Source organism: Chrysemys picta, chromosome 7 (genome assembly GCF_011386835.1).
Source record: "Chrysemys picta bellii isolate R12L10 chromosome 7, ASM1138683v2, whole genome shotgun sequence".
Lineage (NCBI taxonomy): Eukaryota > Metazoa > Chordata > Testudines > Emydidae > Chrysemys > Chrysemys picta.
Window position 1 is genome coordinate 103,953,763 of NC_088797.1, and position 13,060 is coordinate 103,966,822.

The 13,060-nt window shown below is 37.9% G+C and overlaps 1 protein-coding gene across 19 annotated transcripts in view; it reads right to left on the reverse strand.

The window, feature by feature from the left end:
* Nucleotides 1-13,060, reverse strand: part of MGMT (O-6-methylguanine-DNA methyltransferase) — a 339,246-nt gene that overhangs the window by 39,452 nt on the left and 286,734 nt on the right. For all 19 annotated transcript variants that reach the window (XM_065552224.1, XM_065552213.1, XM_065552228.1 and 16 more), the window contains one exon: nt 3,669-3,808. In XM_065552224.1, coding sequence (XP_065408296.1) covers nt 3,669-3,808 — 140 coding nt within the window. The remainder of the gene's footprint in view (nt 1-3,668; nt 3,809-13,060) is intronic.

Here is a 13,060-nt window from a genome sequence, read left to right on the forward strand (position 1 = left end):
GCACAATTACTCTATTCAATCTTGAATGTTTCAAAAATGTTGGTTGAATAATATTCTTGACTTACGTTAGATCGATATTAGTGTCAAGTTATACACTTAGTTAGGTTTTAGCCTGAACAATAACATAAGCAGAAAGAATATAAAGAGACTTTATACAGCTATTGCTGCTGTTAACAGACCACTGAAGACATCTTATTTAAGTCATAGAACAGTCATTTATGATGGCCTTGGACTAATCAGCCCAACATTCCGTATCTCCCATGAGTCTCTGTGATTTCTTTTTGATCCTCCTATAGTATTCTAATGAGATTTTTAATTGAACTTTATGGGTTCCCTTTGAGGACCACAGACCTCACAATCAATCTAAACTGCAGTAAACTATTTGAAGTTTTTCTTGCAAAAGGTGAGCCATCCCTGCCATGTCCTTGGCATAATTTGAAGCAAAGATGTTGCATCTCTCAGCTGCTGCCGGCACCTTTTCCACCTTCTCATAAAGTTGAAGGTCATTGTATGAATTATGTGAAGCAACCTAACTACAAAGGAAACTTGTACAATGTATACTACAGAAATTAAGTACCAACCAGACATGATTTGTAGAAGAGAGAAGTATTTTGTTAGGTGGTGGAAAATATAAGGCTTACATTTTTTTATTATTACTTTTGATTTTAGTCATGGTAGGTTTTTACATATAGTTCTGTTTTTAAAACACTTGTTTCTAGTAATAATACAATTGTCAACCCTCAGGAAATCATGTTTTATAATTTTAGTGACTTTGGTCATATTTGGACAGGCACATTTATGGAGATTAATAGATTCATCAGACAGGTTGCAAAACAATACATGTTTCTGAATACTGTTACTAGTACCAGTCAACTGTCAATAACAAAATAATATATGCCAACAAGTCCTGATGTCATATATTGTGGTAAGTATTTTGCATAGCTGGTACATTAAGGATTATAGTCTGTATTTACTAAACTTTAAACCATTACGTTATGTACAAAAATCTGTTTACTCACAATGGCTTTTGAAATTGCACACTTTCTTTTCAGGCATATCCTTAAACTCAGGACACATTGGTGGACAAACAATAACAACAGTTAGCTCTTCTGAATGCTGTAAAAGCAACTGATTTATGCATTTTTGGCATATTATACAAGGGTGATGATTACTCAAAAAGGGCATTTCCATCATAATAAAGACATGTATATTATTCATGTAGCAGTTGTAATGCAGTAGTGCTTATAAGGACTCAACCTGAAATTTCACCAAAATATTTAATACTACGTCAAAATGGATGAACTGTGTTTAGTTAGATTTAAAACCTCATTACCCTCCCTCATTGAAAAAATGAAAATTTTAAACAGTTAGCTAATGTATTGTCAAATATACTATGTCTGTTGTGTTTGTGAAGTTTGCAAATGCAATGCAAAAAGTATATTAAGAATTTTGTAAGTGCATATGAGACTTTCATATGAAACAATCTACAAAGTATGATACCATGTTTTGTCAATACGTTGTGCTGTACTTGACAATACAGCTTATTTTAATATGATAGATTGCTTTCCAATACAATATGGTGTACATTAAGACAAGGCAATACAATGCAAACCTACAGGAAACAGTTCTCAAAGAATAACAATGTAGTTTCGTGCAAAAGGATATGTAATTGCTATTGCCTAGAAATGTACCCAGCTTTGCCCTCAGGCTGCAGTGGAGCAGCAGCATCCAAAGTAGAGGTAACAGCAGGTTGTGGTGTGAAAATTCCTGCTTTTTCTCCTGTGAGCAAGGATGAAAATAGTTCTGAAAATATACAGCAAAGCTATGGCAATTTTAAAAAATGGGATCCATCCCATGCTGCAGCTACAGTATTTTCTGTTCTTGATATACCACCACATTTTAACATAACAATTACAGATTACTGCACTGCGCTAGGGAAAGGCATATACTAATACAATGCCATACCAACATTTCACAATGGAAACTTGCTAATATAAAATATTATTATTATACTGTAATGATGCTCCTGTCTTTTTCAACACAAAGTCTTTCATTACTGCATATCTCCTATACCTCTAAATAGAAGTCCCATATACATTCTGCACAAGAACATGTATAATTTTATTGTATTCCAAAAGGATTTTCTTTTTGACATGTCTCTGTTATTTTCTATTTAAATCTGCATGCTGTTCTTAGAACTACAAGTCCCAGTATGTGGGTCAGTTATGCTAGATTTCCTTTATAAATCAGGATAAATATTCACAGTGTATGTGGCACCGTGAAAAGCAAAATTTTATGATTTGTATATGTAAAGTCACCTCCACTTGTGAATACAAATTTTTGTATTCACTTTCCTACCACATGTTGTAGTCTCTTATGTACCTTATTAAAGAAAAACCTGAGGAAACTGAATATAAAAATAACATGGAAGGTCAAAGATTATAGCAGATATGATGCCAGAGAAATAAAGACATAGTAAAGTATGGAAAGATACACATTCTGAGGGCATTTGGTAATGAGGAGAAACATGCTCAAGAATGGCTGAAAAAGCCACAATGTTATTAATAGAATGTTAATGAATAAAATGTCTTTGTAAGCAGGTAGCTGGGGCATCAGTTGAAAGATGTTCCTGGCCTTCCCCTTTCTGTACTTGTGTAACAATGAATGGGGAAACCAATATTGTCTTATTAGTTTAAGAATAAAGAGTGTGGATTCCACAGATGATACCAAGGGCTGACTATGGCCTGCAGTCCTGGCATCAACTAGTGCACCAAAGTTGCAACCAATGTCATACTGAGATACACATCCAGAATCTATTGGTTTAAACTCAGGGAAGGGGCAAATATCCCAAAGCCCAAATACAGTGGAGTTGAGAAGCCAAACTCCCTCTTCCTTCTCCGTCCACATGCTGATTTCTAATGACCTAACCCATGTGCCAGGACCTACATAACCTTGTTTAATATATAGGTCACACTAATGGATCCCAGCCAAACTTGAGCCAATTTGGTATGCTGAAAGTATCTGAGGCAGTTAGAGGGCTGACCAATGGCTTCACCAAACCAGAGGTCCAGACCCTCAACTCATGTACATTTGATAACTCCACTGAGTTTAATGGAGTCCATTTCCACCAGCTGAGGTTCTGGCTCAACCTCTGAAGTGGGGAGAGAACCTGGCCAGCCCAGACAACCCAGAACCTGAGCTGCTGGGAATCTGAGTCCTACTTGTGCCTTTATGAATGAATAATCTATTTGCTCCTCTCACATTGCCAGAACTATTTTCAGGCCCAGAGGGATGAACTAGTTTATAACTCAGTTAAAAGCCATTCACATCCTGTGAGAAAGTGTCACTGTTAAGTGACAAAGGATTCCACATTCCCAAGAGTATAAAAAAAGTTTAAGAATAACAAAACGTCTATAGGTTGACGAATTAAATTAAAACAAGTGCAATGCTTCTTTTCAAATCTACTAACACCATAAATGGTAGGGAATAAATCATATTAAACTGGTTTATGCATTAATGCTGATTAAAAACACTTACTGACCTTATTACTCATGGTAGAGTAGTTTTCATAGCAGATAAATTTAATCTAATGACATTTAGCCCACAAAGCTTTCCGTCTAAACCCACCATCTTCCATCAACTTTATTTGAAAGTTGACATGAACTTACAGGATTGCTTCTCATTGCTCCTCCCACTGCTCTTGCTGCTTTGCTGTTGCCTGCCAGGTCTGCTAATTGCTTGTAAGAAACGGCCTCTCCAAATTTCACATCTCTCAACAGGGTCCATAGCACTTGCCTGGTGAATGAATCTGTAAAAAAAGAAGCAGCAATACACTATTCATAAGGATGGCTTAAATAGCCAAGATAAAAATCATTAAGAACTCTTACACAACTATGGAATGAACAGCAACTTTTCTATTTTAAATTAAAACAGTCCAGATATTCAGTCCTGTTATTGTGTTCTGTATGACTGTATTTAAATACATGATTATTAGAGTGTTTCAAGTAATTGATCACTATAAAAAGGGGATTTAAGGCTTTGATTTTTCTATATTTTTAATTTGCTTCAAGTACAATTATCCTGTTAACGCATATAATATGGTTTTCCATTAAATTGGCAGAATATAAATTAGCACACAGTCAAATTAAAGAGGGAAGAAATAACTGGTTCTACCTATTTTATAAAGCTCTTGTATCTCTAGTTAATTTCAAACTTCAGCTGGGACACACTGGAAAAGAAGCCCTAGAGCCAGTGGACTTGGTATTATCCTGGCTGACTGCATTTTATAGTAGAGACCCCCAAGCTACTGTTCAGAATTCTAGACATTATAAAATGTAAGGACTGTCTGTGACCTTCAATGTACAGTACCTCCTTAATGATAAGGACATGACAAATAAAATAACTTCCATTATTTTAGTTTTAATTTGCAATCATCAAATTGCTTTTAGTTTTCATCCTGTTGCAATATTGCATAAATGAATGCATTAGAACATTCCCCCCTCTGTTTGCACAGTTTTAACTTTTCACCCAAGGATTATTTTACAGTAAGAAAACCAACAGCTAGTTTCAGATTTAGTTTGGTTTAACAGCTATTGTTCTTCCAAAACACTTGCAGAAGCTGTGATGAAAACTACAAAACATCTCTACTGTGGGTAACAAACTGTAATAAAAAATAAGAAGCAAACAATGATGAAAACACCAGTCTCATCCTTCGGCAATGAAACAAACTGATTAAAAATATTTTCTTCTTATTCTGGTACCGAGTGCCACTGACTATGTTATATGCAAACCTAGTGAAATGTGATTTTGTGCTTAAAGGAAACCCATACACCATTATTTGTGTGTTAAATAATAAAAATCACTGCTTAACTGAAGGGAATGATAATCACTTCATTGAAAAAATCTGTTTAGTCTTTATTATAACATTAAGCAAATTAAACATCAGCATAATCCAGGTGATACTAGAAAAGGGTCATCAAAGAAATTAACTTTGTTGTTCATTAATTTACATGGATTAGTAGAGGGCAAAGAGATAGCAAATCTGCTCTAGTTTTTTATGATATAATTTCAAACTGTACACCATTTGTGGCAGTAGGGTGACTTTGGGGTTAATCAGACTGATTTGTCCTTTTAATTGCTTTCTATTCAAAGAAAATTCATTAGATAATGTTCTCTTCAAAATTCATGAATCAATTTAACTGAAGAAACCACATTAACAGCTTTGGGTTCATTAGCACATGCAGTTGTGTTACTAGCTGATTGCTAGGAGGGTTTCCTTAGGCAAACAGATTTTGTTTACTGTGATTTCTTTAGAAAGGTTTATTTCAAATCAAATTGTTACTTATTATTTTTTTAACCTCTTTTTAAGCCAGCAAGATTAGTGTTAACCTTGAGCACTCAGGGATTTCAGGGAATTATTGCCTGATGTCATTTTTTAAATCAATGAAATAAAGTAAATCCACATTACCAGGGACTCACTCCAAATTCCCCGTCCTCACCCCCACCCTTTTTGGCAGAGAAATAGGAGGCGGGTTAGGCCAGCAGGGTAGGTGGACCTGGAACTTTACAAAACCTGTAGGAATAAAATGAGAAGTCTGTGCAAACTTAACTGGAGCATGGAATAGTTACAGGAAACAATGGAATGGTTCCAAAATCATCATTTGAGAGCAAAGCAATAATGGTTCTTTGTAGCGTGATGGCCAAATTATTGAGTACCTTTTAACATTCTAAAAATATTGTATAATAAAACAATTATGTATCTGTATGTAAGGACAGAGATAATATTTTCTGATTCACTGTACATTTTTCAAATGAAACAGTATATACTGTATCTTTACTGTCACAAAACGTTAGACGTTATAGCTCAAAATAATGAAATATTTAGCAATCATGCACATCAGTTTATAAATGTATCTGAAAACTCAATTTTGCCCTGTAGGGAGCAAATGCATTAATTAGTTTAAGCAGCTCGAAGAGACAGTGCCAAATACTGTTATTAAACTGTCTACAAGTGTTAGTGCCTGTATGCATAACCTGCTCAAAATCAGATGGCTGAACCTTCACCAATTTTCAATACCGGTGCCAACATTTTATGCTATTAAATACCATTATAAAGTGTAGTAAAATTTGCACATAAAAATTAACACACATTCTCTCTCTGTCTCTCTATATATACATACACATGAAAATGCTTTATATTTTCATGAGGTTAGGATGACTGCATAATTCTTGAGCTGCAGATCGAAGCAGAGCCATGATTGAGGTATACTACATCATCTAAAATGACTAGCAGGTGTTTTCTGTTCTCCACCCCTGCCACTATTATGGTGTACATATTGTATATGTTGCTTAAGAAATATATTCCATTCAATATAGTAGACTCTCTGCTGCCCTCTTTCCAGACAATGTTGTTGCTAACAATAGAGCACCTGACTTTGTTCAAACATATATTCTGTTTTAATTGGTAAGCAGCTTCTCAAATTTTATCCCTAAATGCACACTACATTGTGAAAGGGGTGATATGCGGAGATGAAGGTTCCAGAACTGTGGGTATCAGGTATCTTATAACCATACAGGTAAAGAATTGTGGGCCCAAGAGACACCGCTGGCTTTTTGATTGGTGATGGCTTTCTTGTCCAACTGAACCTGCTAGAAACAAGCTTTTCTAATAGCTGCATTGATCATATCTGAAGACTGTAAATAAGGGATTCATTCAAAACTTGAAATCTTTCAATAAAACTCACTCCTCCCATAGAGATGGGGAACCACAATAACAGGCATAGATAGCAATATACAGTCCCTGCTGATTTTTCCTTGCATTGCTTTTAAGAGAACCGTATAATGAAGTCCAGGCTGCAGGGCTAAAGGTATTTCAATGAAAGATGCATGTTAGAAGTTCATGTCGGACAAAGGGCTTAAGGTGAACTAGGCCACCGACCTGGGTAACCTATGCTTCCCCCTAGACAACAACTGGCCATTCTGAAGCAGGTCAGGAGATGTCTCATTCCAGGTCTTGGGCAATAGGAGGAAGTTGGTTGCATGGGGAAGTGGCCAGCCAGTAGGAAATACCTTGCATTCTCGAAAGGCACTAAGAGAAATTGGGCTAGATGGTAAAGAAGGAAGGAACGTGTGGAAAATATAATGGAGCAGAAAGAAGAAAAAAGGGATGGAGAAGAAAAAACAATGGTGAGGGTAAAGAAGAAATAGAAAACTGAACAAATAAATGACAAGGTAAGAAAGAAATCATATATGAGGGAGAAAAAACCCTGCTCTCAGGGATATACTGCTGAGGATGTGAGAGCTCCATGGGATTACAGAAGCTAGGAACTATGTTTTCAGGGATTGCTTGTGGCTTGGTATGGGGATTCTGTAGCTCTGTTGGAGGCAGTGTTTTGTTTGAGATGGCCAATACAGTTTAGCCCTGGGTATTCTTATTTAGATACCTAAATGCAGTGGTTCTGGCCATTCAGTGACCACAATAGGATGGTCAACAGAGTTAACAATAACTATGAATCTGGACCCCTTGGTCACTGTCATGCTAGGCAAAGGGAGACAAGGCAGGAATAAAAAAATGTACAGAGTTATGCACCTGTGCATTAACAGAAGCTGAAATCTTTGATTTTGGTTCCAGTCATTCCCTACCCCCATCAGCAGTTCCATACCTTTCATGGAACAGGCTTGAACCCCCTACTTTCCTCAGCCCTCCATGCTGCAGATGTTTGGCTTGGACAAATTATTCAGAAAATACAGCCCAATATTATTTATTGAAAAGACATGAGAGCTACAACTGCTCCACACTAAAAAAACCCTGACAACAACAACAAAACCAACCCTCCCCCCCCCCACAATACCTTTTAAACACACACAACAGTAACTTTTCCAAGTATTTGGAAGGTATGACATTTCTTATTGCTTTGTTCTTTTCAGAATAAAAAAACAACAGGAATTAGATTCATTACCTGCTAATCACTTCCCAAATTTTATAAGAAATCGAAGTTACATTTGAGCAAGTACAAAAAACAAAAAATCTAAAACCTTCACACTCATAACCTAACATCTGCCCAAGCAATTATGTTGAAAAAAAGGTCAAACAATGCACTCCCAGGCTGAAAGCTTGTATGCCAGGGGTTCTCAAACTTTTGTACGGTGACCCCTTTCACATAGCAAGCCTCTGTGTGCGACCTCCCCTTATAAATTAAAAACACTTTTTTACATATTTAACACCATTGTAAATGCTGGAGGCAAAGCGCAGTTTGGGGTGGAGGCTGACAGCTCGCGACCCCCCCATGTATTAACCTCCCAACCCCCAGTTTGAGAACCCCTGTTGTATGCCAAGATTGAGTCTGAAGTGAAGTTATAAATACCCGAAAAAAGGGGTTTTTAACTAACTTACTGTTAATGCCCAAATGGTACAGGTGCTATGCCACTTTCTAGTCATACAGTGCCTGTGAGAATACATTTCCCCATATGAACAGGTTACTTTAATGCAGGATAAACACAAACTGAAAACATATGTTCATTTTATGGTTGGGTGTGTCACACAATAATTTAATTAAAGGCTGGAAGCATTATAAAATGCAACGACGAACTACTATCAAAGCATCTAGGCCAGTGGTTCTCAAATTGCGGGTTGGGATCCCAAAGGGGATCGCAACCCCATTTTATTGGGGTCACCAGGGCTGGCTTAGATTTGCTGGGGCCCAAGCCGAAGCCCGAGCCCCACTGCCTGGGGTCAAAGCTGAAGCCTGAGGGCTTCAGCCCTGGGTGGCAGGGCTCAGGTTACAGGCCCCCTGCATGGGGATGAAGCCTTTGGGCTTCGGCTTTGGCCCCCCAGCTCAGGGCGGTGTAGCTCAGCTTTGCCCCCCCAACCCTCCACCCAGGGCGGCTGGGCTCGGGCGGGCTCAGGCTTCGGTCCCTCCTCCTGGGGTCGTGTAGTAATTTTTCTTGTCAGAAGGGGGTCGCGGTGCAATGAACTTTAAGAACCTCTGATTTAGGCATAATAACTACCACAGAAATCCAGATGCTGCAGGCAACCAGATATAAGAAGAGTAGACAGAATGGTGGACACGCCGTTAAGAATTCTAGTAATTTCCTCTCTCCCTCTATATGTCTTAAAATTTTTGGGTAAGTTCAAAAGGTAAGATGCCTAATTCCTCCTCCTTATCCCATGGGCCAAGAGTGAGGCTGGACAGGACAGCGTAGGCAGACTATTCACCAAAAACTCATTGTTGGGAACCAGATAACTCATTCAAGTCTATTTGTAATGTGTTTCCAAATGTAAACATAGACAAATTCCTACATCTACCACATTAGTTGTGTAAATTGTGCAGTCTTTGTCTGCTTGCATGATATATACATATATTACAGTAGATACAGAACGTGGAATGTGACCTTGCCTTACTCAAAATATTAGATTTATTTTTACAAGTTAGCTATGACCTTTATGACCTCATAAGTGGCAGAACCAAAGAAAAGACTAAAGTGGTTCATAAAGATCAAACATAAAGTGTAAAAATAAATTAATAATTTTCATTTTGGAGATGTCCTATTAAATTTATACAATCCATAATTAATTTTATAGTGAGATATGTATTTTTAAAAATATTTTAAAAGTGAACATTGACTCTAAAACACTCAAACCATAGTGAGGTCCCATTTTTATCATCCCTCAATTACTTCCCTATTAGTTTTACTTGTAAAATGAGTAAGTTTATTTATTTTTTTCTTACTGCTATTACTGCAAAATCAACCTTGGACCTGAGAGTGAGGCTGACTTTTTCTGGATAATATTTCAATAGCAGGAATGGAGATTCTTCAGTTAAAATATACCAATTCTGTTTATGACGTATGGGTCTAAAGGTATATCTACACTACAACTGGGGTTGTGATTTGATCTTCTGGAGACATGCCTGCACTAGCTTTAATCTAGCTAGCTTGCTAAAAATAGCAGTGAGAACATGGTGGACTGCATGAGTAAATATGTACTCAGGGGTACCTCAGCACTGAGATGTTCAGATACCAGTATAATGGGTCCAATATTAAAACCTAGATAGATAAATTAGATAGATTATATATAGCCAATATTTAAAAACAGGTATGGCCTGTGTGATTTACACACAACTCTGTGTAGCAGAGGTGCACTATCCTTAGGAGAGCAAGGGAGAGATTATGCATCAGTTGGAAAAACTGTCTCTGGGAGTGTTTGCTATCCACAGGAGGTGCATGTCCTATGACATCCATTAGGTACCAGGAACCACAGGTATCAGACTTGGTCCACAGGGTTTTAGGAACCAGTAAGTTCTGTCCTGCCAACAGTTGCCAGAGCTAGAAGCTCAACTAGGCCAGAGGACTCCAGTCCTGCGATCTGATTGGTGGAACTCAGGGAGATCCTGATTGGTTCCCTGATTCTAGTTAAACCAAGCACAGGAAGAGGAAGTTGTCTTTCAACTGAGTTTCCCCTGCTTAGCGCTGCTTCCCTTGAGCTACCTGCTCCCACTGCCTGACTTTGGTATCCTGCCCCTGCCTGCCCTGACCACTAGGTCAGAACACCCATGTCCCAGTTTTGACATTAGGATTGGACAGACTGCTCTACAGGAAAGTGTGGGTCCAGATGAGTGGGACCATAGTCATATCTATTCTCACCCTCTCTCAGGATATCTGCTTGCTGGGAGGATAAGAGGCCAAAAGGTTCTGCTCACAAGGACTGGTATTGTGATTGGCCCTTGTGTCAACCATGCAAATGTCAACCCTTTGTTAAGGCTTTTTTTTTGTTTGTTAAATTCTATGAATGCACAGCTCTGAAAACTGAGTGTTTTTTCAGCAGTACTGTGAAAAACCATAACCACAATTAACTCTCATTGGCATCCTTGAGAAGTTTCAACAGAGGCATCACAAAGCGAAAGGGTATGAAGACTGAATTCATTCACTCACAGATGTCAGCCCTCCAGGTCAGGGTTGAGATATATTGGCCGGGCAAGTGAGGCTGTTCTATTTCATTGTTTGTGCTGAACTAGTTCTGTGGACAGAGAACTTCAGAGCTGTGGATAGGGATCACCAGGACTGTCACTTTGATGTCTTTTACAAGCACTAAATTCATATAATTGTATTAAGAGATTAAATTAGAAAGTTATGCGATATACATAATATACATAATGGACAGCAGTGAGATAGTATTTTTATTTTTACTAGTGTGCCTTTTAGGAGAGGGACCACAAAACTCACTTGAGGCTGCATCTCTTATGTATATTTCAATGATACAATTCAAGGCGTTATTTCACTTTGAAAACAAACAATGCTATTTTTCTCCTGCTTCAGTAGAAAACTTTACGTCAACAGCAACAAAATTCAATTATATAACTATCCACCATTCAAGTAATTCTCATTACATATTCAAAACTCCTGACCAAAATTACAGTAACTTTCAGCTGTCTGATAATGACAGCACAGCAGCAGAGTGGTTCCTTCAAGCATTTTAAGTAAAGAACAGTCCAGCATTTGTAATAGACCTTGAAATTCAATGTTAATACTAAAATCTTCCCCTTCCATCCTGACCTCAAAATGGTGGGGTACCAACATGGCACCTGGATGTTCCAATATTTCCTGGAGTATGTGCTGCAAGTGCAGCTCAAGGGAGAAAACATTTTTCATCTGAAACTGAAGGATGTAAAGATATAAACATTTAACAGGCTATATCTAAACACTACAGTTCTCTGAAAGTTTGCTACCAGATTTGAGTTTCACCTGTGGCTCTGCCTTTGGATGAAAAGTTCTTTCCTCCATGAGAGGCTATGAGAAGATAAACGTAGGTGAAGGGGTGTGTATACATGTGTTTTATATTTATATGTTTCTGTATCACATAAGTCAGGGAAAGGGGAAAATATGGTTAAATATTACAGAGAATTTTGCCATATTTGATATACAGTTACAAGGACATCTTTAGCCTTGTGCACATCAGCAGGCCAACCCATGTCAGAATAAAAACAACAAGGAGTCTGGTGGTTGCATCCGAAGAAGTGAGGTTTTAACTCACGAAAGCTTATGCCCAAATAAATCTGTTAGTCTTTAAGGTGCCACCAGACTCCTTGTTGTTTTTGTAGATACAGACTAACACGGCTACCGCCTGATCCATGTCAGAATGCAGTTCAACAGGAGCTGTGTCTGATCTCTGGTTTAATATGGCTTTAACTATAGTTCCCTTCAGATTGTTGACAGGGTTCTATCCTTACAAGCAAACAGCTTTGTTCATCAGTCTTTATTCAGGCTAAATGTCCTAGAGGTCAGTGGGAGTTCTGCCTGAGTAATGATCCTAGTTCTGAGGCCTTTCTTACATGCTAACTAATGGTATGCACATATAAAGGTAAAGTATAACACACACCTAATGAAATGAGCAGAAAACTCTAGCATACTATACTAAATTTCTGCATCTCAAATTGTGGAAATTTGTAAAATTTTAATGTTTTCCCAGAATGTACATCCTATTTTGGAAGTTTACATGCAAACAAGAGCATGTGCAAAATATGGATCCTTAATTTATGACACATTAGCAACTATGTTTATCTAAGCTAAATATCATTCAGTAGTTATCATTAGGCTTTTCATTCCAAAGGGTGGTAAGAGATGCTGGGAATTACAGAGCTAACTGCAATTCCCTCTTGGGCTAAGACACAGACCATGTCACTCTACAGCATCCCTTGCCAGGCGATTTGTGCAGATATTTGAAGCAGCATAGAGTTAAATGAAGAAGCTACATGGTCACCTTCTGAGCTGTAGATAATATACCAAAATTGCAATTGCTACAGGAGAGGGGAATAAATGCTGTGAATGAAGGGACTGGGAAAACAATCTCCTTCCATCCTACAAAGAAGTGGCAGGAAAGTCTTGCTTTGGAAAATGGATGATGGAGGTAAGCATAAAAGCAATTCCTTTTCTCTGATTCCAGTTCAATTTAGATTTCTTTGAATCCTCCCCATTCTCTGCAGCAAGATTTTCCTACCACACTAGTGCACTGTAGGCTGGAAAGATATCATGGCTTTTTTAGCCCTTTTTTCTTGGCATATTTTCC